General features: G+C 40.3%; 1 protein-coding gene and 1 long non-coding RNA gene across 10 annotated transcripts in view; one reads left to right on the top strand and one right to left on the bottom strand.

Annotated features, from left to right (window-relative positions):
• LOC125463177 (zinc finger protein 385D-like) overlaps positions 1 to 25,972 on the bottom strand; it is an 850,093-nt gene that overhangs the window by 566,691 nt on the left and 257,430 nt on the right. For all 9 annotated transcript variants that reach the window (XM_059654439.1, XM_059654442.1, XM_048554065.2 and 6 more), the window contains one exon: positions 1,871 to 1,969. In XM_059654439.1, coding sequence (XP_059510422.1) covers positions 1,871 to 1,955 — 85 coding nt within the window. In that variant the 5' untranslated portion in view covers positions 1,956 to 1,969. The remainder of the gene's footprint in view (positions 1 to 1,870; positions 1,970 to 25,972) is intronic.
• Positions 1 to 25,972, top strand: part of LOC132210947 (uncharacterized) — a 90,082-nt gene that overhangs the window by 38,506 nt on the left and 25,604 nt on the right. The window lies entirely within an intron of this gene.

Genomic DNA, 25,972 nt, shown 5'->3' with positions numbered 1-25,972 from the left:
TAAATCCTCTATTCATGCTCATATACTACTGCCAAAACCATGGGCTCCTGTCTTACTAGGTTGCCTAGTGTATTACACCTCATTGAATGCCTTTTGGAAATCAAAATATATTATATCTAGTGGTTCCATTGATCTATCCTGCTTTTTACCTCTGAAGGTAATAAATTTGTTAGGCATGACTTGTCCTTCATGAAGTCATGCTAATTCTGCTTGACTGTATTTCTAAATGTTCTACTTTTACATTCTTCATAATTAACATTTACTCAATGACAGATGTTAAGCAAACTGGCCAATAGTCACTTGATTCTTAGTGTCCTCCCTTTTTTAAATAAGGCAGCTTTCCAGCCTGTCTGAGCTTATCCATAATCTAAGGATTCCTGGAAGATTACAATCCACTATCTCCGCAACTACTTCCTTTAAAATCCTGGGATGCAACACAGCAGGACTGAAGGAGGAGAGGAATGTGTGTATTCCCCATTGTCACGTTAGTTTTCCGAGTATTTTCTTTCTAGTGTTGGTTATTGCATTTATCTCCTGCCAACACCGTCACCCTCCCCACCTCACTGCCTCCTTTAGCCCTTTGATTATTTAGTATCTGTGTGGTCCACAGCATAGCCTGATGCAAAGTATTAATTCAAGCCTTGTGCCATTTTCTCCTTCATCAATTTTCAGGCTATGAGATATTTGAGATATGTAAAGGTGCATCAGAGGAAGTAACGAAGGGCTAATAGATTCACAATATGCTACTTGAACGTGCACAAAATCAATATGAAGATAAAAGGCACAGGCATCTTGCCGGTGTCAGCATCAGAAAAGAGGAGAAACAGCCATGGGTCATGGGCGAAGCATCTTTCTTGTGGCAGCAAGACAGTTTTCCATTCAAGACGGGGGCCAACATGAGAAGCCTCTAAAGTTATCATTGACTATAACAGGATGAAAAATGCAAAGCCTACCTCTCAATCCTGTCTTTCCTCACAGATCTATTCCATGACACATGTTGGAGACCAGAGGGTCAGCTTCTACACTACCTGTAGTAGAGACCTGTTCTCCAGCAATGCCTCGAGTATCAGAGACAATGGCCATTCCCTTGACCTCTAACTGCAGGCTCATGGTAGTGCTGTGCTCGCCAGAACATAACTGTGAACCGCCTCTAGACATGTCACTCACCGAGGTGGGAGTCAGGGTAGGGAGTAATGCAATGCAATGCTTCTTCTGAGGGTTCCAACTTCTCCTGCGATTAGTGGGCCTTGGGTAAAGGAGTCCAAAAGATGGGATTCTGCTTCATCTTCCGCTGGGTAGCTAATCATGATCTTCAAGATATGGAGGAAAATGCTCTGGCCAAAGTTTGCATTAAAACTTTGGTGTTTGATGAGCATGTGCAAGCAACTGCTTAGAGATTTGCTCACTAGATGACTAAACATATCCAATCTCACTTTCCACACTAGCTCACACCCCATTCTGTCTAGTAGAAGCCGGTTCCCCAAAAACGATTAGTATCAAGAGTTTGGGCATTGTCCCATCTGTATTGGCACACACTCTCCAGTTATGCAATGCCATCTCCTCCAGAAAGGTGGAGTCATTAAGAGACATGTTCAATAACATAATTCCACTTTAGATTCAACAATTCAAAATGAATCCTTCAACCTACTGAAGACATTCAATTTTATTCAGATTTAACAATTGAACTTGCGATCCTTTCATAGCTGAAATCTGTATTCAGGTTTCCCAGACTGAGAAATTCCACGAAGGGGAAGGAGATTTGCTGCTGTGTACATTTTTATTACTGTTCATGCTATTACATAAAACAACAAATATTTATTATTCACTGTTATGGTACAACATGAGAATGAAGAGAAGTTCTCGAAATTACCTTTATTGTAATATCCGAAATCTGTGGTAGGTGAGAGGGCAGCTAATGTACACGCAGTCCAAAATGCGGGTCTTGGGAACTTCATATCATCACCACCAACTAAAATAGATTTACAATGTTCACAAAAGGAAAACAATATTAAAATCCTGCATTTCATTAGTTTACAAAAAATGATCAGTATGTTTTAGCAGTATGTTTTTAGATATTTTATTGATTCATTATATTATATGTAGCCTGACTTACAGCCTATGTAATGCTGTAAAATCATTGCAAAAGATATAAAATTGACGTTTTTTGCAACCCAAGTACCATTTATATTAACATTGGAGCTAATGGTACTTATACACTGTGACTTAGTGGAAATGGAGAACACCTGAAACAGCTTTTCCACATTTACCTCAACACAGAAATGATCTGTTTTATTTTGTAGTTGCAGTAAATAACTTGACTTCCTGATTCAATATGTGGCTGATGCTTCATAAAGTATTTCGTCTTAACCTAGAAAGGAATTTACCTCCATTGAACATTCACAGCTGCTGTTAGGATATATTCTGAAATTTGGAGAAGGATCTCAAAATTGTGCATCTTCTGCCATGAGGTCATGCCTCTTGTTTTCATTGTAAGGAATATTGCAAATCTCAAGTGCCCGTTGTGATGGCACTGCTTTCGCTGCCGCACTTCTGATTATGTCCTCAATGATTGTCAAAAAGCATCACATTCCCCCCTCTCTATTTCTGTAATGCATTTCTCTCAAACTAATTTTTACCTCATGAATTGTGTGTTGTTTCCATTGGAGTTGTGTGAAAATGCATAGCAACACATGCTAACATAATTTAAAACCATTAGGGACAAATTATGTAGTGAGAAATCTTTAGAAGCGAGCAAAGAATTTATCTACACGGTGTTACCTCTCTTAGACGCCAAAGAATTTTCAGCATTTGCGAAATGTAGGATTTATTATTTACTGCACAACATGCCTTAGTATCTTAATAGCTACACTGAGTAAATTGTGAAGTCATTGACAATATTCCCCATGAATGAAAGTTTTTTTATTAAATTCCATTGGGGGTTGTTTCATATTTTAAGCAACAGCTATTTCTAATGGTCCTGATCTTCTACTTATCCTAAATTTAAAGAAAAATGGTGTTATAGTCTTGATCTAGATATTCCATTGGCAAGATTATCCTTCCTGAAGTGTAGATAGGAGTTGAGTAGGAGACTCTCTGTGGAATCCCCATTGGAGCAGACCTTAATGGAATCACCTGGCATATTGAAGGTTTTGCTGAGCAAATCCTCTATGGCTTGAACCCTCCAAAATATCCATTTAAATCAAAGAATTTGAAGGTTTACACTTGGGTTTGGTAAATAGTTAGTAAAAATTAAATTATTAAATACAAGGTTGAACTCCCAAGTAACTGTTCAACTGAACTAACAAATTGCCAAGAGCACTTCAAATTACACCGCCCCTAGATCCTTTGCATCGCTCAGATCCTGACCAGAAAATCCCCTCTTTTACACCCAGGAGCGAATACCACATACCTCTGTAACACCATTCAACAAGCACTATCTCTCCCTCCCCTTTTCTGCCCAACATTGGACCCAATGTCTCCCATTCTACCCTAAGTACTCTGCGTCCTTAATTCTGCTGTTGAACCAAACTCCTCTCTTCCACTGTTAAATCCAAGATTCATTTCTGCCACTGGACCCCTATCCACCACCCTTGTCCCAGGGTCCTAACACTCTTCCCCACAACCCTTCAAGGCCTGAAACCACTCTTCCCCCCACAACTGAGGAGGGCACATCCCCATCTATATCAATGGAACGGAGTTCGAGGGGTTCAACAGTATCGAGTTCCTAGGAAGTGAAGATAACCAACAATCTGTCCTGGACCTCCCAGGTAGATGTGATGGTCAAGAAGGCACAACAATGCCGTTGCTGCTGCTTTAGGTGGCTTAGGAAATTCGGCATGTCCATAAGGACCTTCACCAACATCCACAGATGCACAATAGAAAGCATGCTGTCCAGGTGCACAACAACATGTTACGGAAACTGATCTGCCCACAACTGTAAGAAACTACAGAGGGTCATTAGCACGGCCCAGACATTCACAGAAGCCAATTTCCATTTACACTTTTTGGTGCCACAGAAATGCTGCCAACATCATCAATGACCCCTCCGACCCCGCTAATGCTCTCCTACAACCTCTTCCATCAGGCAGAAGGTACAGAATCTTGAAGACACTCACCCACAGGTTCAAGAACAGCTTCTTCCCTGCTGTTATTACACTGATGAATGGGCTGTAACTTCAAATAATATTGCTCTTGTTAATGTTGACCTTTCTTCGTGCACCTCTTGTGCTGTGTAACCGATACACCTTGCTCCCTCTAAGCACTCTGTGATCTGTGTATCCTTGTTTGCTATGATCTGTCTGTACTGCTTGTAAGACAAAGCTTTTCACTGTACTTAAGTGCACATGGCTACAGTAAATCAAGTCTATTCAAAATCAAAACCTCTGCTCCTGCACCAGCTCTGCATTTCTGAAGGGGCCCTAAGCAGAACTGCCTTTTAGAAATGCAGAGTTCCTTTTTTAGTTAAAGGAAAGTTGCAGAGTGGCATGTGATTGCCACTCTTCAGAAAAAATCTGCCCAGTTCTTCAAAATTGAAGAAAAATTATCATTATTTGCAGACTGCAGAATCAGTTTTTTCTGTTTTCTATATCTCTGCATAGAACATTATGTGCAGGCTGTGGCATAGCCCTCAGCTGTAAACCAGCTCCTGGATGGGGGTTGCAGTACGATTCATAAGGATTCCATGCTTTCTCATTGAAAGTAAGCATCAACATAATCTACATTTATAGCTATGATTTCAAATAACCCACCATGGTCATATTAAAGGGTTCAATATGTGCAATCAACCATATAATTTAGTCCTGTTTAGGGTTTTACTTTATTTATCTATTCAACTCCAGCAGGGTAATCCTACCAGTTTAAACCATTGTCAGTTTAAAAGCTCTTCCGAGAGAAATTTAAGATTATCAAAGGAGCTTAAACAGTTTTGCCAGCTGTAGATTGGGCCTGATAACGAAATATTCTATCCCCTAAACGTATCAAACCAACAAAATTATCACATGGTAGAACAGACAACAAAAGTACATTCCAGTAAGGAGAAAATATTCTAAGAGCGAGTTAAACCAACAATGGCTAATTAAGAAAGTTAAAGAGTGTTAAATTGAAATAAAACATATATATAAGGAGGCAAAAGTCAGTGATAGCTGTGAACTTTGGGATAAATTCAGAATCCAGCAAAGGACTAAAAATATCAGAAAGACAGAGATGAGGAGAAATTTCTTATTTCGGAGGGTTGAGTCCTTCGAATCCTTGCCACAGAGAACTGTAGGAGCAAAATCTTTGCATGTAACTTTTCATCATTTATATACATGATTTGGATGAGAATTTAGGAGGTGTGGTCTGTAAGTTTGCAGATCACACCAAAATAGGTGGTTTAGTGTACAGTGCAGAAGATTATCTCAGAGTACAACAGGATCTTTGATCAAATGGGATGAATCAGTGGGATGAAGGAGGGGAAATAGAGTTTAATTTAGATAAATGTGAGATCTTACATTCTGATAATTCTGGCAATTCAGGGTAGGACTTATTTGATTTGATTTATTATTGTCACATCTGCCTAGCTGCAGTGAAAAGTTTAAACGGAAATTGCTGAAGAAGTTCAGCCGGCCTGGCTGCCTCTGTGGAGCGAAATCAGAGTTAAAATTTTGTAAAAACATGAAAAATTTGGTTTTGTGTACAGCACAAGCAGATCATACCATACAGAGTAAAATGGGGTAATATAGCAGAATGAAGAAAACAATGTTCCGGCTGCAGAGAAGGTATGCAGAGAACAAGATCAACATCAACTTTAAAATTTGAGAGGTCCATTGAGAACTCTAAACAGCTGGAAAGAAGCTGTTCTTGAATCCATTTCAATGTGTATGTAAACTTTTATATCTTCTGCCTTAAGGAAGAGGGTGAAAAGAGTATAATTGGGGTCGGAGGGGTCTTTGATTATGTTGGTTGCAATCCCGAAGTAGCAGGAAGTATAGATGGAGCCAATGGATGGGAAGACTGGTTTGCATGATGTACTGGGCTATGTTCAAGACTCTCTGTGGTTTCTTATGGTCTTGGGAAGAGCAGTTGCTAAACCATGCTGTGATGCACCCAGAGAGAATACTTCCCGTGGTGCATTTATTAAAAAATTGCAAGAGTCCTTGTGCACATGCTGAATTTCCTTAGCCTCCTGAGGAATTAGAACTGTAGTTCTTTTCTTGACCATTTTTTCTACATGGGTGAACTATTTTTTGGTGATCATCACTCCCAAGAACTTGACAGTCTCAACCATCTCCACCTCAGAACTACCGATGCAGGCAGGGGTGTGCCCTCGACTTCCCATCCTGAAGTCAACACCCAGCTCCTTTGCTTTGCTAATGTTGATGGGAAGATTGCTGTCCTTACAACACAGTTAATAGTAGGGCACGAGGAAATGTTGCTGAACAAAGCAATCTAGTTCCTTGAAAGTGGAATTGCAGGTACGCAGGGTGGTAAGGAGGATGTCTGGCACGCTTGCTCTCATTGGTCAAAATATTGAGTATAGGAGGTGTGAGGACGTGTTGCTGATGTACAGAACATTGGTGAGACCACTTTTAGAATACTGAATACAATTCTGGTCTGTGTTTACTATAGGAAAGATATTGTCAAATGTGAGAGGGTGTAGAAAAGATTTACGAGGATGTTGCCAGGACTGGAGGGTTTGAATTATAGGGAGAGGCTGAATGTGCTGGGGTTTATTTTTCGCTGGACCGCTGGAGGCTGAGGACTGATCTTATAGAGGTTTACAAAATCATGAAAGGCATACATCGAGTGAATAGCCAAGGTCTTTCTCCCAGAGCACAGAAGTCTAAATCTAGAGAGCATAGGTTTAAGGTGAGAGAGGAGAGATTTAAAACGGACCCGAGGGGTAAATTTTTCATACAGAGGTTGGTGCATGTATGCAGCGAGATGCCAGAGATGGTGGTGGAGTGGGTACAGTTACAACATCTAAGAGGCATCTAAGTGGGTATATGAATAGAAGGGTTTAGTGGGATATGGGCCAAATGCTGGCAACTAGGCCAGATTGGGATGTCTGGACAGCGTAGACAAGTTGGACCAATGGGCCTGTTTCCATGCTGTTTGGCTCTGACTCCAGAGTTCAGACTGAGACAGATTCTTGATCAATCAGGAAATCAAGGGTTATCAATTCTACCTTTCTCAGCACTTAGAATGCTAACTAAACAATTCTGAGAGATTGTTAGAGATGGCAAGAACTGCCCATGCTGGATTCAGAGATAACACAGTGTGGAGCTGGAGGAATGCAGTCGGCCAAGTAGCAGGAAAGTTGATGTTTTAGGTCAGGACTCTTTTTCAAAAAAGGGTCCCGACCGAAAACATCAACTTTCCTGCTCCTCTGATGCTGCCTGACTTGTGTTGTTTCTCTAGCTCCACACTGAGAGATTATTACCTAAATGTGGACTCATGAGGAGATAAATCAATTTTTTTTTATATAACTGCTTCTGAATATTTATAGTAAGAACTGATTCTGAATTACATGCAAGGAATGAATACCTTATCATCACATATATATGTGTGTTTGTGTAATATGTATATAAATGTAATAAAAATCACAAAGAGAATAACTTATGCACACTGTGACTATGATTCAATCCCCCTGCATTCTCCTAAAGGTAAGCAATAGCATCAGTCAATCAAGGACAGTTATAGTATGATTATTCTGCTTTGAATATACACAATGTTCAAATCCACCTTAAAATCCATTTTAGATATTCAACAAGTGTGATGGAAAGTAAACTGTATTGATAGTCCAGTATAATCTATTTAGAGTATCCTTGTCTTAACTTCTAAAATTGAGTTTTAATTCAACCTTTCTGTGTCTTTAAATATCTCCCTATTGCCTGATGAGACTTACAATCTGTCTCTCTGGCAGTTTATTGTTTTTGTTCTTTTTGTGGACTTTGTTACACGCCAGGAGAGCAAGCCAAACCAAGTCAGCATTATTATCATTGGATTCACAACAAAGTGAAATAAAATCTTTCAGTGTCCCTCCAAATTAGGTAAATATTCCAAACCAGACGTTATGAATTTCAAATCTGGAACACTAAATTTAAACTTAATCAAATTTAACACTTTATTATTAATAATGCACCTTTAGTACAATACAGATAAGCAAAAAGATCATTTAATTTATACTTATTATCTAAAGTCCAATCTCATTTTATCACACCCCAACTGAAACAGATGCAGTTAAGGTATAAGTTAGAAAGAAAATAGAAGATTTATAGTTTAGCAGTTCAATAATAATTTCCAACAATAGATGCAAGGCCTCCTTGAAATTGTGTGTATCGTTTGAATTCCAAAGTCACCAGTTAATGCAAACAGTTTCAGCAGACTCCTAGAAATATTCACTTATTTCTGTCACACTGGGATTCTTTTTTCTAGAATGTTCAACCAAATTCATTAAATGGATAGAAAACTGGAAACAGTAAAACAGCTGGTTTCAGGAAGTCTCCAAAAATCACACTGCCCTGTGCTAAAAAGCCCAATCAGAACTGGCTCTCTTTTTCAGTCAACATTGGCTGTGTTTGGCTGGTTTGCACCAGATCTTCATTTATTGGTCATTGCAATATCTAACCAGCTACCAGCCCTGAACAACAATTCAGTGCTGATTCACCAACACTCTCCTTCGAACAGTAATCAAGTTGCATTATCTTCAAGGTGAGCTCCCAAGAGCAAACAGTAATCGTTGTTCTCGCTTTTAAAGCAAGCTGGTGTTCAAAGATTAACTGTTCACTTCAACTCACAGTTCCAAACGAAAAAGAAGAGAAGTGGGAGGGCCTCCATGACTTACAATGGACAAAATGTAATCACTTTGCTCATATTGTTTCCTTGTAGATATTTGCGTTTCAATAAATTTATCTTGCAGGTGTTTCAACTATCTGTGAGAATCGCAAGATTCTAAGCATTTCTATACCATGTCTTTTTTTACCTTATTGGTCTGTATTTAGATGTTGCTTACAGTGCTTTATTTCCATTAATTCCTATTAATGTGACCAACACCTTTTTTTGCCTCACTAAATTAGCCACCTCCTTTACACACAAGGTCCTGACCTGTGTCCTTACAGACAGGGCCTCATGCTCACTTAAAGGATTCCCAATAGTTCATTCTTGTTTCAGGCCAGCAGTCATAAACAGATGACAAAGTCAACAACATCAAAGCACTGATAATTAAAATAAGTTTCATTGTGCAGTGATCAGAGATAATGGGAACTGCAGATGCTAGAGAATCCACGATAACAAAGTGTGAAGCTGGATGAACACAGTAGCAGCATCTCAGGAGCACAAAAGCTGACGTTTCGGGTCTGATGAAGGGTCTCGGCCTGAAACGTCAGCTTGTGTGCTCCTGAGATGCTGCTTGGCCTGCTGTGTTCATCCAGCTCCACACTTTGTTATCTTCATTGTGCAATGATCTTTGTTGTAATTCATAGCTGTTAATGGTATTAAATATTAGGTGTTATTTTAATGGACAGTCAATTTATAATCACTAATTTTACACCACAGCCTGAGATGAATTTCTTCCCTGGAAATCTCTCCAAAATGGCTTGCAATGATAGATGGAGATTACAAATCTCTATTGCTTAAAAATGGTTGGTAGTAATATAATCAAATGGAAGCTTGCTAGGCCTGGATTAAAATTCTTTCCTCGTAATTTGTTTGGGGATGTTAACCCATTGGAACAACACGAAAGGGATATGGTTGCACAGAAAGTGTAACTTCCCTTCATCCACTGCAGAATTTTGAGACGTCACGAACTGATACTCTGATCTTGTGATTTACACATAGGGTTTTACAAACAGGATCTCAACTAAGCAGTCCCGGTCTGTTCTCAAAGGTAAATAAAGCTTCTGTTTATGGCTTCTTCATTTTGCTGTTGCTGTCTAAAGGTAAACATTTCCAATCTTTTGAAGAATTTCTAGTATTTAATGGTTCCAGATTTAAAAATGAGATGTCAGACAATACTGGGCATTGGAAAAAGAGTAACACACCCTGGCACAGGCTTCTAAGATGGGGTGCATAACATGTGGTACCTTTTTGCTTAAAAAGTGAAACATTTCTGAAGGTGCACTCGTGTTTGCAATTAAGCATCAGCCAACTCACCTACATGGCCCGAGAACCGTTTGTTTTTGGTTCCCCCACTATTATGTACATGCTGAAGGGCAGCTCCCGGCTGGCAACACTTGAACATGGTGCATGGCTGAGCTTTAAAACAGGGTATTTTCAAATGCCAACCAGTAGCTAGTGGAGTCCCACAGGGATCAGTGCTACGGCAACATTTATTTATAATGTACATTAATGACTTGCAAGATGGAAGTGAATGTACTGTAGCCAGGTTTGCAGATGGCACAAAAGTAGGTAGGAAGGAGCAGAGCAGATTGGATGGATCAACTGGCCTACTTCTGTTCTTATGTCTTATGGTTTTATCACCTAAATCACCAGTTTTAAAGTATTCTTTATAACTTTCAGCAAACCAGCTGATATACCAACTTAGATAGTCCCTCTTGTAATTTCCTTAAATACTTCCCTAAAATTTAGCTTCAAATAGATTTCTCCTTGATGTACATTTTATTAATTGACCCTATTTACAATTCAACAAAAAAAAACAAGTAAAGAAGCTTGGTTGAGTAAAAAGTGGTGAACTGCAAATTGTACTATTGTACTATGCACTTTCTGTGAAATTATTGCTTCAACAGTAGCTAATAGTTTATTTCATCTCAGCAAAGAAGAACATAAGCTGTGTAGACTAAGGTTTTGTACTCATCTTTGATGCATAACACAGTCCATAACTGTTTTTTTCTACTGAAGGAGAATCTATATCATCTTATTTCAAGTTTCTTCACTTCAGCAGTTTTGACCTTCAGAGAACAAAACAAAAACCATTTGCTTTTCTTACCAACAGACTGTTGTTCACCTCCAGACCTACTCAGCATTAATTTAGTGGACTGTCCTAAAAGAACTGTCCAGTTTAAAAAAAAAGTGTAAAATAAAACATCTGGTTGAAAAAAAAATTAGCTATTAAAAAGAATGGAATGTTGCTGAGTTTACTATTTGCAATGTTAAACGCTTTTTTTTTATCATTTCATCTTCTTCAGTAACTGAATAACCTTGGTCAGCCTGGCCCTCTATTCATCAACTTACACAAACCACTTCACACATCATCGCTATCAACACTTTTTTTTATAAATTGAACAATTACATTCAAGTGAAGCAGCAAATGTTATCTATGAATGTACTTTTTTTGAAGTTTTGAACATTGATGCAAAAATTATAGATTTAGGTTGCAGAGTTGTGGAAATGTACTCAATGTTATTTGATCAATTACATGTCATTTAACATTCTTAATACTTAAACTTTGTCCTATTGGTGGACATTAAAGTGGTAATCTTCTTGACAGAGACAAATCCAAGGACTCAAGGAGGGAAGGGAGCTCTTACCTAGTTGAAATGTGAGATTGATAATGCTAAAACAAAAAGGTGGCATGCCCTTGAGGCTCATCAATGGCGCACAATGCTGGGAACATTCCAAGACCACAGACGTGAATGTTCATGCAATTTACAAAAATAAAGTTAGCTTGCTGATGACACAATTTGTTGGTTATAAGTTACATGAGCCCTCCCTATGCTCTCACTATGATCGGCGAGCTGCCTGCCAGAAATTGTTTAGTATTGTCAAATTAATCAATGTGAAGCCCAGCCTTAAACAGTGCAGACATCCTATTTGTGCCAGTTGGCAGATACGTGATCACTCCATCCACACCTGCACATATATACACAAAATGAATATCAATCTCCTCATTTAGAGGTGTCCAAAAGTAAGTTTCTTCCTTCTGGTTAGGAAAGAGAAAATTATTGTAATGTTTTCCAGATTAGTTCTAACTTTTGGCAAACACCCATATGAATTCTGAAGTTTTTGATCAGATAGTCGTGACTGGTAATTATAAAACTCTGGTAACTATATAAATACTGTGTCGCGCAAGTACAGCATCAAGGAATTCATCAAATTGTTTGCAATGAGTAAGGGCTATCGGATCTAGCTTTATCTGAGTTTGGGAACGTAGCTCACTATAACAAGATCAATATACTTCTAAGTGCGAGGAATGTGATTGATATATGGGCAGGATACCTGACACAAGAGGATACATCATTTTGGCTTTTGTACGGTCTTTGTTATAGCTCCACAAAAGTGATCCTTAATAAAATTGAATGAGTGTTTATTTAAAAAAAAGAAATATAAAACAGAGAAAAGCTGCATATTTCATATGTGCAGTTAGAAACCTTTGCTGAATAGAAAAGCATAATGCAGAAAGAATAACTGGAGGCTTGCTCAGCCAGAAGATGAATGTGGATTCAAATCTAAGATCTGGGCACCATAAAGTGGATGGTGATGATAATACAGCTGCAAAAGTCAAAGTATAAACATAGAAAATATTTGAGGAAAGCAATTCTCTTGGACAGAAACAGAATGACTGCAAGTTATATGCTCCATCTTATTACACGAGAATTGAATATTAGTCAATGGTGTATAACTGCCGTCTGGTGGCAACCTGCTGAAGACAAATATCTGTCCCTGTACCTGTGGAATATGGGATAAATTGATTGAACCAACAGAATTGTGGTTTGAGATCAAGGGGAATAAAGGAATGAAAATAATTATTTTTGTTGTTATTGACCTTTGGAGTAAATGAAAAGAATAGATGAAGAAAAGTTCTCATATATCACTGAAGTCAATAAAAATATCAGAACATTAATCAAAAGAATTTCCATTACCTAGATATTGACTGGGAAAGTATTTACGAACAAGAGAAATATTAGTCTGCAACCCAATTTTCAAGCACAATGAATTTCCTTCAAGAATTGAAATCAACAGCTTCAAATGCTGAGGTTGAGCAATGATCAAACCAAAGATGTCCCAAAACTACTTCATACTGGCACCGAGGGAATCATAACATCTGCCACAAAAAAACCCCATGATACTAATATGTATTCATTTACATCACTTTGCAGCATCCAGTCAGGCTGGCACGACTAGAATGAGGAAAAATACCGATACTAAAAACACATACCGCAACATCGTGCAACAGAGAATACGTTACGATGGTCCAAATTATTTAAGACCTCTTATCAATGTGGACTTTCCCTATGCCCACTTCAGAATACAGCATCGACCCAATCTTATCCCAAATGGGCAAAAGATTTGCGCAGTCTTTCTTGAAATCATTATAACATTTAAATGAAGAGAGCTGGTTTTCAGCTTAATTACTTTAAAGCAATCCAAATTACTTGTTGAAATATACATTTAACATCAAACTGGTATATCATTGGCAATTTACAGAAACTCAGTCCATCTTCCATTCCTATCCTGCACATCATATAGGTCTGGATGGTGTAGCGAGATTTGTATTTGCTTGTTACAGCTTCCCCATGGAACATGTCATACATGAGACAACTGATTTGGTAATATAAGGATGGGGTGGGTGTGGGGAGGGGTTAGCGCTTACTGAGATTCGAATGCAACTTCTGTCCCTCAGAGATGCCAGGTGGAATCTTTCTAGCCTCTGGTGAGGCTGTTGGGAAGCCAGGGAAGATTGGCAGAAATGAGATCCTTGATGTTGAGTAAAAAGCCCAATTCTCCAACCAAGTTTTGAATGCCTACCCTACCTCAACTGGGGGACAGTGCAGCATGATGGTTAGTGTGACGGGAACATGGATGTTTGGGAATGGGGCCCTTGGTAACGAGGCTAAGCCTGCAACTCAGTATGCCAGCTGAGAGTTATGCTTCCTCCCAATTGTGTAATGGAAATCGAAAATGACTGGAATCACACGCAGAATGGACAGAATTATAGTTTTGCTTTTAAGCAAGTGGACTCTACATGTGAGTGATATGACGTTTTTCAAGAGGAAATTGCACCCATGAAACCGATGGGCGGTATTTTGTGGGTGATCTGAGCAATGCGTACTATGGTGAGATGTGTGGCAAGGTCGATGGTAAGTGCAGCAAGAACCATCTCAACATCCAGACCATCTCCATTTGTTTTATGCCTTTCACAAGTGGGAGGGCAAAGTTCTCACCAAGCAGTGGCAAGGTGCCAAATGACAGGTTAAGGATTGTTAAATATCTTGTTGATATCACAGTTTGACCGATTAGAATTCAACCATTCATAATACTTAATTCAAGCTGACAGAGGAAAAACTCAACAAGGATATCAGAGATAATGGGAACTGCAGATGCTGGAGATTCCAAGATAATAAAATGTGAGGCTGGATGAACACAGCAGGCCAAGCAGCATCTCAGGAGCACAAAAGCTGACGTTTCGGGCCTAGACCCTTCATCAGAGAGGGGGATGGGGGGAGGGAACTGGAATAAATAGGGAGAGAGGGGGAGGCGGACCGAAGATGGAGAGTAAAGAAGATAGGTGGAGAAGGTGTGGGTGGGGAGGTAGGGAGGGGATAGGTCAGTCCAGGGAAGACGGACAGGTCAAGGAGGTGGGATGAGGTTAGTAGGTAGCTGGGGGTGCGGCTTGGGGTGGGAGGAAGGGATGGGTGAGAGGAAGAACCGGTTAGGGAGGCAGAGACAGGTTGGACTGGTTTTGGGATGCAGTGGGTGGGGGGGAAGAGCTGGGCTGGTTGTGTGGTGCAGTGGGGGGAGGGGATGAACTGGGCTGGTTTAGGGATGCAGTGGGGGAAGGGGAGATTTTGAAACTGGTGAAGTCCACATTGATACCATATGGCTGCAGGGTTCCCAGGCGGAATATGAGTTGCTGTTCCTGCAACCTTCGGGTGGCATCATTGTGGCAGTGCAGGAGGCCCATGATGGACATGTCATCAAGAGAATGGGAGGGGGAGTGGAAATGGTTTGCGACTGGGAGGTGCAGTTGTTTGTTGCGAACTGAGCGGAGGTGTTCTGCAAAGCGGTCCCCAAGCCTCCGCTTGGTTTCCCCAATGTAGAGAAAGCCGCACCGGGTACAGTGGATGCAGTATACCACATTGGCAGATGTGCAGGTGAACCTCTGCTTAATGTGGAATGTCATCTTGGGGCCTGGGATGGGGGTGAGGGAGGAGGTGTGGGGACAAGTGTAGCATTTCCTGCGGTTGCAGGGGAAGGTGCCGGGTGTGGTGGGGTTGGAGGGCAGTGTGGAGCGAACAAGGGAGTCACGGAGAGAGTGGTCTCTCCGGAAAGCAGACAGGGGTGGGGATGGAAAAATGTCTTGGGTGGTGGGGTCGGATTGTAAATGGCGGAAGTGTCGGAGGATAATGCGTTGTATCCGGAGGTTGGTAGGGTGGTGTGTGAGAACGAGGGGGATCCTCTTGGGGCGGTTGTGGCGGGGGCGGGGTGTGAGGGATGTGTCGCGGGAAATGCGGGAGACGCGGTCAAGGGCGTTCTCAATCACCGTGGGGGGGAAGTTGCGGTCCTTAAAGAACTTGGACATCTGGGATGTGCGGGAGTGGAATGTCTTATCGTGGGAGCAGATGCGGCGGAGGCGGAGGAATTGGGAATAGGGGATGGAATTTTTGCAGGAGGGTGGGTGGGAGGAGGTGTATTCTAGGTAGCTGTGGGAGTCGGTGGGCTTGAAATGGACATCAGTTACAAGCTGGTTGCCTGAGATGGAGACTGAGAGGTCCAGGAAGGTGAGGGATGTGCTGGAGATGGCCCAGGTGAACTGAAGGTTGGGGTGGAAGGTGTTGGTGAAGTGGATGAACTGTTCGAGCTCCTCTGGGGAGCAAGAGGCGGCGCCGATACAGTCATCAATGTACCGGAGGAAGAGGTGGGGTTTGGGGCCTGTGTAGGTGCGGAAGATGGACTGTTCCACGTAACCTACAAAGAGGCAGGCATAGCTGGGGCCCATGCGGGTGCCCATGGCCACCCCCTTAGTCTGTAGGAAGTGGGAGGAGTCAAAAGAGAAGTTGTTGAGCCTGTTTAAAGTTTTTGGCAAGGATCTGTAGCTCGGATTGAGGGTGAGGTTGTTGACTTGCTCACCAAGCTGGCTTGTTCTCAAGCAGACGTTTCGTCACCATGTTAGGTGACGTCATCAGCAGAGCCTCCAACAAAGATGTTATTCTACTCGGCTTGGAATTTATACTGTCTGGTTCATTATAGTGAGCAGTGTCATTTCTGCATGCGTTTGTAAATGGGGTCCAATTCTATGTGTTTTTTGATTGCATTACGGGTGGGGAACCATGCGTATCTATGTTTGGCTTGGGCTTCTATCGTTACAAAATCAAAGTTGCTGGAAAAGCTCAACAGGTCCGGCAGCATCTGTGGAGGAGAAAACAGAGTTAATGTTTTGGGTCTGGTGACCCTTCATTAGAATTCTTCAGTTCTGAGGAAGGGTCACCAGACCCGAAACTTTAACTCTGTTTTCTCCTCCACAGATGCTGCGAGACCTGCTGAGCTTTTCCAGCAACTTTGTTTTTGTTCCTGATTTACAGCATCTGCAGTTCTTTGGGCTCCTATTGTTACCTCGTCCTAGTTGAACTCTTTAACAGCCTCAAAGCAGTGTGTGTACCTGGCTGGCAGTTTCAGTTCTCTGCTTGCCTCAAATAACTTCCATGTTGGGCACCAGGCACCAACATCACAGCGAATGCTCAAGGACACCAGCCACATGCACTCCCCATCCACAAACACTGGCATCTGACTTGCCACAGTCTCTAAGAACTCTCATGGCACATGTCTGATCCACTTAGAGTGTTTCTGTTCTTTAGTGTTGCACCTTGGATACTGCACCAGCAATTCTAATGTTACAGCAAGGATACTGTGCACTCAGAGATCCACAGCCAGGTCGTGGACTGGATCAGGCTGCATCTACAGTTGCCTTGCTCTCCTAGGGCTGACATACCCTGAGCCTACCTAAATCCTCAAACTCTCCTGCCCGGTTTACATTGCCTTGCTTTTGTGAGCATTGCCCTCTCAGTCAGAGATATCAGGTTCATTTTACTGCTGTCTTGCCTTGCCACTTAGTGCAGACACAAAGCCAAGAAGTTTATCGTGATGGTCAGCAGGCCACTGTTATGTAAGATAGCTTCTCGTGGGAGTTTCCTGGTACAGTAAGTCAAGGACGGCCTCCAAATCAGCCCAGAAGTTTGGACATGGTCAGTCTGCCACTTGTGACAGTCAAAGCCAGGTCCCTCTCTTCAAAAGAGGCATGGAGATGAATGATGGGAAATAGACCACCTACCTTGACTACTTTTTTTCTGTTTTTCTCCTGGATTGAGAGACAGGCTGGTGTTAAGGGACACAAAAGTGGCATAAACAGTAGTTCTTGTTAAATATATGAACATGGTCCGTTAACATGATTCCAACAGTGAGATAAATCCAGAGCTTTGCATGCTCTGATTAAATCATTAACTTTTCTGGTAACACCAGCAGTAGTTAGGCTTGAGAATTAGTTCAGTTGCCCAAGTGGGTTACAATACCTGCACAAGGGCGTGAAACTGTTTTCTTCTCACCCTGAGCTGCAAATACTTGCCGAGACACCCTTCATTGAAATAGATAACAAAGTGTGAAGCTGGATAAACACAGCAGGCCAAGCAGCATCTCAGGAGCACAAAAGCTGATGTTTCGGGCCTAGATCTCTGATGAATGGTCTATGCCCGAAATGTCAGCTTTTGTGCTCCTGAGATGCTGCTTGGCCTGCTGTGTTCATCCAGCTTCACACTTTGTTATCTTGGATTCTCCAGCATCTGCAGTTCCCATTATCTCTGATCACCCTTCAATGAAATGTTGCCTTTCTGACCCAATGTCGTGGTATGAGGAATGTATTTAGCACTTATAGTATATAACACTTATCATCTCTACTGTATTTGCATGGCAGAACTTGTGCTGCATCAATTAGAACAAAGTCCATGTCAAAGGTTCACATAGAGACTTCCATCATTCTCCATGTCAGAATCCTCCATGTCTACACTAAGTCAAGACAGGATGCTTTACAAGGATGGATGCAGTATGAAAAAGACTATCCTCTGCAACTGTGGCTGATGACTCTCAATGAATGTACTGGACCAGAATTCTGAATTATGGAGGGCATGTTGGACAAATATGCGCCATTCACAAGTGTCACTGGATTTTCCTTTTGAGTCACACAACCACCTGATAAGGGCAAGTGTAGATACAATGCAGCCCTTTCTTCCACCAGGCCATGGTGCCGCAGACAATAGAGTTACTGAAGAGAATGCTCTGATGCTTGGACTAGTGTGGGGTGCGCACTTGCAGTACAGTTCAGAACAGAACGTGTTACATTATCTTGCAGGTTGCACTGTCCACAACTGAAGCAGACAACAAAGGGATGTGGTGGATGCTGAAGAGCTTGGATTGCAACTGCAGTTTTCTAAAGAGGAAGATGAGGACATTCAGAAAGCTCAACATTGCCTTCAGTAGAAAAGAGCATTGCAGCATCTGATGCAACAAGTTGGACAGGGCTCATTTGAGACCTGACTTCCAAAGATTTGAGCTAAATGCAACAATGATTCATTGAATATAAACATTTTGCTGCTGAAATTGCAAATAATTCCAGTCAATTGACAGAAGAAAATGCAACTTCTATTTGTTTGTGTTGTCTTTGCTTGTGCTGTTGCTGAATGAAAGTGAATGTTCCAGCATGAGATGCTCCCACATTGAACAACTGGAAGGTGTGACACTATGTTGGGCATTGGAGAAAATGTTGTACTACTTTACACAGGCTTCTATGATGGGATGACACTAAGGATAGGTAACCTGTGAATTTGGTTCTTAAATAGCAAGACATTTGTAAAGGTCCACTTCTATTTGCAATGAAGTGTCAGCTGTGCCACATTTCTGCCTTGAAAAGTGTTTTTGTTGGTTCTCCTCACAGTGAAAAACAAGAGGGCACACAGAATGAGTGAGGTGCCATCAAGGCATGCTGCATATCCAGTGGGGTGAGTTGAGGCAAGTATCATGAGGAAACATGTGAGGGCTCACGGAAAGAAATTCTCCATGAACCTCACCAAAATCACACTTAACTAAATTTTGGTAAAATTCAGCCAGTAAGGTTCCAACCTTGAGAGCTGCGAGCCAATCTAATTGATCAGCAGTTGAGTCATCCCAGAAATAAGTATTGGCCATTGTTGGTAATACAACAAGTTGCAATAGAATAAGAGTCTTGAATGCCAAACTACAATTAGTCGAGGGCTTTTGGGCAGAGAGGGAGTATTGGCCTTAAGGAAGGATTCAGAGGAGATGGGAGGAAAAATTTTGGGTGCCTGGGAAGGAGGCACAAAGTGAAGAATATCTTGGCAGAACATTCCCCTGACGTGGACAGTGCAGCTTCCAGAGGAAGTACTTCATATCCTTCCCACCTTTTCATCCAAGATGACGACAAAGCAGGCTTCCTACTTGCTCTGCCCAATGTATCATGGTGGCAGAAGTGGAATCATGTTTTTAACAGACGTATGAAGGCTTCAACAAACCTAAGGCAGGAAGATAAGCTGATGCCTTATCCAGCCACTATGCTAGGATGGACAGTTGAAGTGTGGGCAGGAATTCAATGGGCTGGCTTCCCGACCTAGGTAATGTGACTCTGTGCCAAAAACATGCCTGGCTGGGGTGGGGGTGTAAAATTCTTCCCATAGTTCATTGCGACCATAAGCATTGCATCCTGATGTTTTTGTCAGCCAATAGAGATATACCCATATTCTACATATGACAAGATAAATTAACTCTGAAATAAAAACAAAAAGACTGAGAATGCTCAGTAGGCATGGCAGGTTTGTGAGATGAGAAACAGAGTTAACATTTGAGGCCTGTGAAGTTTCATTTAAGCCTATTTTTTATGAGAAGGGTAGGTGAAATCATTAATGATAAAGAAGATAGAAGCGATAAAAAGAAATCCCATCAGGGAAAAGAGATGATCGTCTTCAAGGAGTTCCCACCCAGAAGACAAGTAGCAGTGAGTTATGCAAAAGTGAAAAATACTGTTAATGCTGAACATTTGGAATTAAAAACAAAAATTTAGGAAATACTCAACAGTTTGAACGGCATTTGTGGAGAGAGAGCAGAATTGATGTTTAAGATTAATGATCAAACATTAGAAAAAGAAATTGATTCTGTTTGTGATATATAATGTCATCTCTCTGAAGTGAGACATGAGCTGTTTGTCCAGTTGGACTGCTGTACACATTTAAGATGTCCTGCCGATGATCTACTTTTCTGACTTAATCATTTAAGAAACTCATAGCCAAGATTATAATTCCACAATGAAGTAATTAATCCTAGCCTATTTTTCTTCTAGGCTGGTGAGCCTAATAAAAGAAGCTGAATTAAAATCAATACATGTGTAATCATCAATCCAAGGAACTTCAGTTATCGTGCCACTTTGACAATGTAAGCTAATTTGATTCCCTAATGTTCAAAAACTCAGTCATTCCTCCACAACATTTACATCACTATTTTTTGATTAATATAAAAATCTGTTCTGCCTTCACACAAGAGCATACCTTCACACAAGAACACCAACAGCTTCAAAACTTCTCTTACAGTAAAATTTCTGTTCTGAAAGTTGCACCTGTCATCCAAAGATGTGACTTCAATTCAATTTTACAGGTGGACATAAAGTTACATATATACAGACGTGAACTGTTCCAATGCTGTGACCTGTACCTAGCAATTCATGAAATGAAGACACCTTTTGTACATGACAAACTTGTAAATTGTGGTCTTATCTTATACAGCCTTAAGTGGTAAGTTAGTTACAAAGCTGTATGAAGAGATGTGTTTTGTTCCAGAACATCTGAATATTTTAATATATTCCATACTACCTAAAACTGATAAAACAAAATGGTCAGAAAATCTAAGTATGCTTAGCCAAGATAACAAAGTGTGAAGCTGGATGAACACAGCAGGCCAAGCAGCATCTCAGGAGCACAAAAGCTGACGTTTCGGGCCTGGACCCTTCATCAGAGAGGGGAATGGGGAAAGGGTTCTGAAATAAATAGGGAGAGAGGGGGAGGAGGACCGAAGATGGATAGAGGTGAATTGCTGACGTGAGATGGTCGAATTTGATGTATAATAAAATTGTATGTAAGTTATGATGATCTAAGTGATCACATGACTCTGACATTAGTGAGAGAGAAGAAACCAGTTTAGAATGAGTGTGTGAAGAGGGAGGCCTTAGGCACAACACTTGAGGGCTATGTTTGAGAATCTTACTATGTACAGATGTAAATAAAGGTATTGAAGTTTCTTACTTAATGCTGGGGAGTTGGCATATTCTTGTGTTTTTCTTAATGTAGAATTACTATTTCCATTGGTGGGTAACACAGATTCAATTGACTTGAAAATCTCAAACAACTTGACTTAATGGACAAACTATGGTGATTTGTATTTACCAAGCAGCCTATATACACATCTTTAGCCTAGCATGCTACTGCTTAGACTCTTTATGGTTGCCAGTCACGTGATGTTATCCTGAAGTTTGTTTTATTAGCATAGTGGGCTCTTAAAGCAGTAACACTTCTTTTTCCCAAGAAATAATTACATGCATACACATGCATATGTATTACAAGTTTAAGAGTCTGAGAATCATAAGTGGTTTGACAATCTTTCCAGATCTCAGGATGGTGTAACCATCTGTATTCTGAACTTTACACTTGTGTTTTCTTGACTTGTATGAGTTATTTATTTAGGTGTTGTTAAAGAGCTAATTGTTGTAATGGTTTCTCACGCTTTCATTATCCAATCACTTCTGTGTCTGTTCTATGCACACTTGGAGAACTGTACAGTTACCTGAGTTGGCTTGTTTCTCTTCAATTTTGCTGCATTAAGTGACTTCATAAGACTTAGGATTGTGGTCTCCAACATGTAGATTGTGATCGACTAGTTGGCTGCAGAGTTTCTGACAGCTGATCTCACCGCTTGCTTATGTAACCTTGGCACACATACAAATTAGCTGACATGACTTCTGCTTCCAGAAGCCATGCAGCTCTTTACACACATGGCTAGCTTTATATCATGTTTCAATTTGGCCCAGATCTACTGTCATTGCAGGATTAAGAAATTTTCATGGTGGCAATGTTAATAAATGAATAGGAAAAGTACTACAAACTGATGAGTGAAATCAGTATCTTACAAACATAGGAAACTATTCGGTGCATCTTGCCCGTACATACTCTCTATAAGAGCAGCTTAGCCAGTCATAGAATGATAGAAAATAGAAACAGGTGTAGGCCATTTGGCCCTTTGAGCCTGCTTCATCATTGAATATAATCATAGTTGATCATTCAACTTGGTTCCTTGTTCTGCTTTCTTCCCATGCCCTTTGATGCCTTCTTCCCATGCCCTTTGATGCCTTTAGCTATAAGAACAATAATCTAACTCCTTCTTGGAAACTAGCAACGTTTTGACCCCAATTACTTTCTAGTGGCAGAGAATTCCACAGGCTCAATCTTCTTTGGGGAAGAAATCTCTCATCTCAGTGCTAAAAGGCTGAACCATATCCTTAGACGGTGGCCGCTGGTTGCGGACTCCCCGTCATTGGGAAGATCCTTCCTGCATTTACCTTGTTTAGTTCTGCTCCTCTGCCTGGTTCCCTTTCGGCCTGAGGTTTTCTTTTCAGCTACTTATCCAATAGGTCCATGCATTTAAGTGCCATGCTTCACATCCAAAATCCAAGCAACACAAGCTGACCAAGGGCCCCAGAAGCAAACCCCATCTATAGAAGTGACCTCCAGTGGCTCCACACGTGAAAACAGCCAGCAATATTCTGGATATTCCAGAGGTGCTGGCCCAGAAAATAAACTTGCAATGAGACCAGCAACAGAGTTACGTCAAGAACTACAAGTTGAAACATTAGTGATGAGTAATAGACCTGGAACATCTAAAAAGAAATCAAACATTTGCAACTTTGATATAGAATGGGAAAGGAATTTCTTTTCGCAACTGTAAAATATTACCTTAGAGGTAATTGTACATTGATAAGTAAAATGGGAATTTAGAATGAAGGATGCACAGTAAATTCAAGGATAGTGTTCGCTTAAACCATATGCTTTAGCAATCCAATGCATGGCACTTGGTACTTCTTCAGTCGCAAGATGAATAGAATCTTTGTCCAAATACATCTTTCAGCAGGACCTGAAGGACTGTGAGGATCTTGTCACCTTCTTACCCCAACGTGCAAACGCAGGTTTTATTGTATTTTACAGAAATGATTCTGATTTCCCCTCTTTTCTCGACTACCATTGTATAATCCACCAATAAGCATTGAGAAATAAAGTTATGGACTTTTCTCATGTATGGAAAGTTTATTGTTAACATTTGTAAACTCAATCTGACCAAAAGCCTTTCAGCACTTCTTGTTTAAATTCTTATGCCACAGACTTGATATCGCCTCTGGTGAACTAATCTTCCATGATGATGTGAAGTGGTTAAGTTGAAGAAATATCTTGCAATGATATTTAGAAATAATGCCTGAAATTGTCACTTTTCTTAAATCCAGCAATGAAGAGTACAGCGAGCTGCCTGATAATGCATGGCAGTTCAGCCTTGGTATGCTGAGAGACTTAACGTCAAACCTGAATAAAGTAAACTACAGATAAAAGACAGAGACTTAGCACATATGATCACTACTGAGAATGCATTCAAATTAAAACTGAGTCTGTGGTACTCTCATTTAAAAAAATAAAATGCTGTAACACGTTCCAAATCAGAAGAGAGTACTAGAAAATATCGAGGACAAAAATGCTCTTTCTGATCCTGCAAACTCTAATATTTCGGGGCATCAACAGGACTGAATCTGATGTAATCACTGGGATTGTCTACCATAGATATCATAAACTGAAGTATTTTATTTTCCTTCTCCATGGAGTCGGCTTATCTCCTTATCTGGTAGCATTTGGATACTTTTAATTAAAATAATCCACAGCAGGGGCCATTTGTTTGTAAACCAGATCAATAACCTTTACAACAATTTACAACCAAGTCAAATGACATTGAACAAAAGGTAGTCAACACTACAAATCCACACAAGAATCAATGGTATCATTAACAATGCTCAAGTGTTCTCTCCTTTATACTCAATGCATTGCAATGATTGCATTCTAACACATGACTGTTTGTGACAATCTATCTACATTCATCGCTAAGTATAGCCATTTTTAAAAGATAACATGTTGAATAGAGCATAAAGAAGGAAGAAAGTTATAGAGGAAGAAAAATCTATAAATCGTTAAAGATAAAACTATAGAAGAGCATTGAAAAAAAGCAAAGGATTGTGGCAGGGTACTTGAAATTTCAACTCTGTTCTGCCATCGAATAAAATTATGCTTCATTAAAATATTCCGCATTCTCACCTAGTGCAGAGCGCTTTTCAGCCCTCTTGTTTAGCAATCTTTCCACTTCTGCCTTAAAATATTCAAATACTGTTTCGACATTTCAAAGAAGATTTCCAAAGCTACATGACCTTTTTAAGAGCATCTTTCTTCCATCTTAATTGGGTGATGCTTTATTTTACGATAGTGACTTCTTGCCCCCCACCACCCAGTTCTAGAATTTTCCCCGGGAGGAGCTACCCTTTCCAAATGCACCCCGACAAGGACCCTCAGGGTCTTATTACCTCTCACTCTTCTCAAATCGAACCTGTACAACATTTGGTCATAAGATAGCCTGACCATTCCAGACATTAGACAAGTAAACCTTCTCTGAACATCTTCTACTACACATGACTGTACAAATTTCAGTAGAGCTAAGCCATCCACTCTTTTGAACCTGCTGTGCCATTTAATATGATTATGCCTGATCTATTTTTATTTCAAATTCCACATTGCCACTTACTGCAGATACTCTCCAAATTGTTTATCAGATTTGACTCCCTCCTCCTCTACCTTTAAAACTATTAAATGACTCTTTCAACCACCTTCTTAAGCAGAGTTCCAAGGCCATGGAACATTCTGACAGAAAAAAATCCTTTCATCACGGTCCTGAAAGGGCAGCAACTATGTAATGACATGTAATGATGTAGTGCAACTATGTAGTGACATGTAATGAGTGAAGTGCCACAGAGATCAGTGCTGGGGTCTGAACTGTTTACAGACTCTCCTAATGACTCAGATGGCAGAACCAAATATCTGCTTACTAAATTTGCTGATAGTTTGGTGATAAAGTATGAAAGAACATTGCCAAGCAAACTTAAGTATTATACTATCAGGTGCCAATTTAATATATTGCTGTAACTTGAGAAGCCTCAAATAAATTCACTGCCATCAATCCTTCTTATTGGCAATAGTTTAATCTACTTGAGAAAGATGCCCACACGTCTATCTTCTGCTTAGGATTTTTCAATCTTGAAAAGCAGCAAGGATTTATTACAGAGTAATTCTTATCTAATGTTACGATTTTAACTGATGTTGCAACTGCACTTGTCAGATCCCAGACCCGGTTTGGGAAATTACATCTCATTTTGTTCTATTTATTATGTAGTTTTCCACTGAAACCAAATATACAATGCTGCAGATTCAATTTTAACAATACAATAGAAGTTTATCACACAAAAGAAATTAAGTTAAAATGTAACAAACCAAGCTATTTATATTTAATACAATTTGAAAAATTGCAAATCACTTGGCAAAATGAAATCCGATCTATTTCCAATACCATCATTTTACAGTACTCAAATATTAATGAGAGAATTCACTTTTCTATCACATCTGCACATTTGGCTTATCAATTTCCTTCAATTGGATAGTCTCTTCCATGATTATTCACACTATTGTGGGGAAATTTCTTAGCTTCGCATAACTTTTTCAGGGTTTTTAACTAAACACTTCTGGGCTGGAATTTTCAAATTAAAACATTTACACTGAGGTAACTTATTACCAACTGTTCTGAACGAACTCCTTTCATCAGGAGTAAAAAGACTCTCCTCACATCTGACCCCAGGCAGATTTTATTTGAACTTAAATCAAAAGCTTTCCAATCTATTGGTTACCCCGAAGTAAAA

Source organism: Stegostoma tigrinum, chromosome 2 (genome assembly GCF_030684315.1).
Source record: "Stegostoma tigrinum isolate sSteTig4 chromosome 2, sSteTig4.hap1, whole genome shotgun sequence".
NCBI classification, from domain to species: domain Eukaryota; kingdom Metazoa; phylum Chordata; class Chondrichthyes; order Orectolobiformes; family Stegostomatidae; genus Stegostoma; species Stegostoma tigrinum.
The sequence above is the reverse complement of the archived record's forward strand: the minus strand, read 5'-3'. Positions and strand labels throughout refer to the sequence as shown.